This window comes from Phalaenopsis equestris, unplaced genomic scaffold (assembly GCF_001263595.1).
Source record: "Phalaenopsis equestris unplaced genomic scaffold, ASM126359v1 Scaffold186063, whole genome shotgun sequence".
In the NCBI taxonomy this organism is placed as follows: domain Eukaryota; kingdom Viridiplantae; phylum Streptophyta; class Magnoliopsida; order Asparagales; family Orchidaceae; genus Phalaenopsis; species Phalaenopsis equestris.
Window position 1 is genome coordinate 1 of NW_018206012.1, and position 656 is coordinate 656.

Here is a 656-nt window from a genome sequence, read left to right on the forward strand (position 1 = left end):
AAAAAAAAAAGCAAATAAAACGAGAAAAGCCGCCCATGTAACAGATCCGAGCAAATGTAAAAAACACCAGAACACTAGAGCAAGTAAAAAGGATTAGCCCTAGAGTAGCCAAATTTCTAAACCTCTTTAACCAACTCTCCAATTCTTTCCGTCCTTTTTACTCCTTGTATACGCTAAATAATCGATTTGACACGCAGCATTGAACGGCATCGACTACTAATTTATAACTCAACAGTAACAAAAATCCATCAAGGGCCCAACATCGAACAGGTGAAAGTCGTCTTACCTGGGTGAAGCGCCCAGCATGACGATCTTCTCGAAGAGGTCCGGTCGGGAGACGGAGGCGATTGCACCGATCATTGACGAGACGGAGTGTCCGACAAAGATACAGGATTGGATTCGGAGCTCCTCCATGATAGCGAGGAGGTCATGGACGTAGCCTTCGAGCGTGGAGTAGCGATCGAAGTCAAAGTAGTCCGGGTTGGTCGGCCCGGCGCCCATGTTGTCGAACAGCACCACTCGATACCCCTCGATAAGATGCGGTAACAGGTGCTTCCAGACGGACTGATCAGTTCCGAACCCATGGGCCAAGACGACGACCTTCTCGCCGTTCCCCACCACCCGTACATTGTGAGCCTCCTCCACTATCCCCATCT

The 656-nt window shown here is 49.2% G+C and overlaps 1 protein-coding gene across 1 annotated transcript; it reads right to left on the bottom strand.

Moving 5' to 3' along the window:
* Positions 1 to 266: 266 nt before the first annotated feature.
* LOC110034393 (probable esterase KAI2) lies at positions 267 to 654 on the bottom strand. Its single transcript, XM_020738661.1, has one exon. It carries the CDS (start codon positions 652 to 654, stop codon positions 283 to 285), a length of 372 nt encoding a protein of 123 aa, XP_020594320.1. The 3' UTR covers positions 267 to 282.
* Positions 655 to 656: the final 2 nt, after the last annotated feature.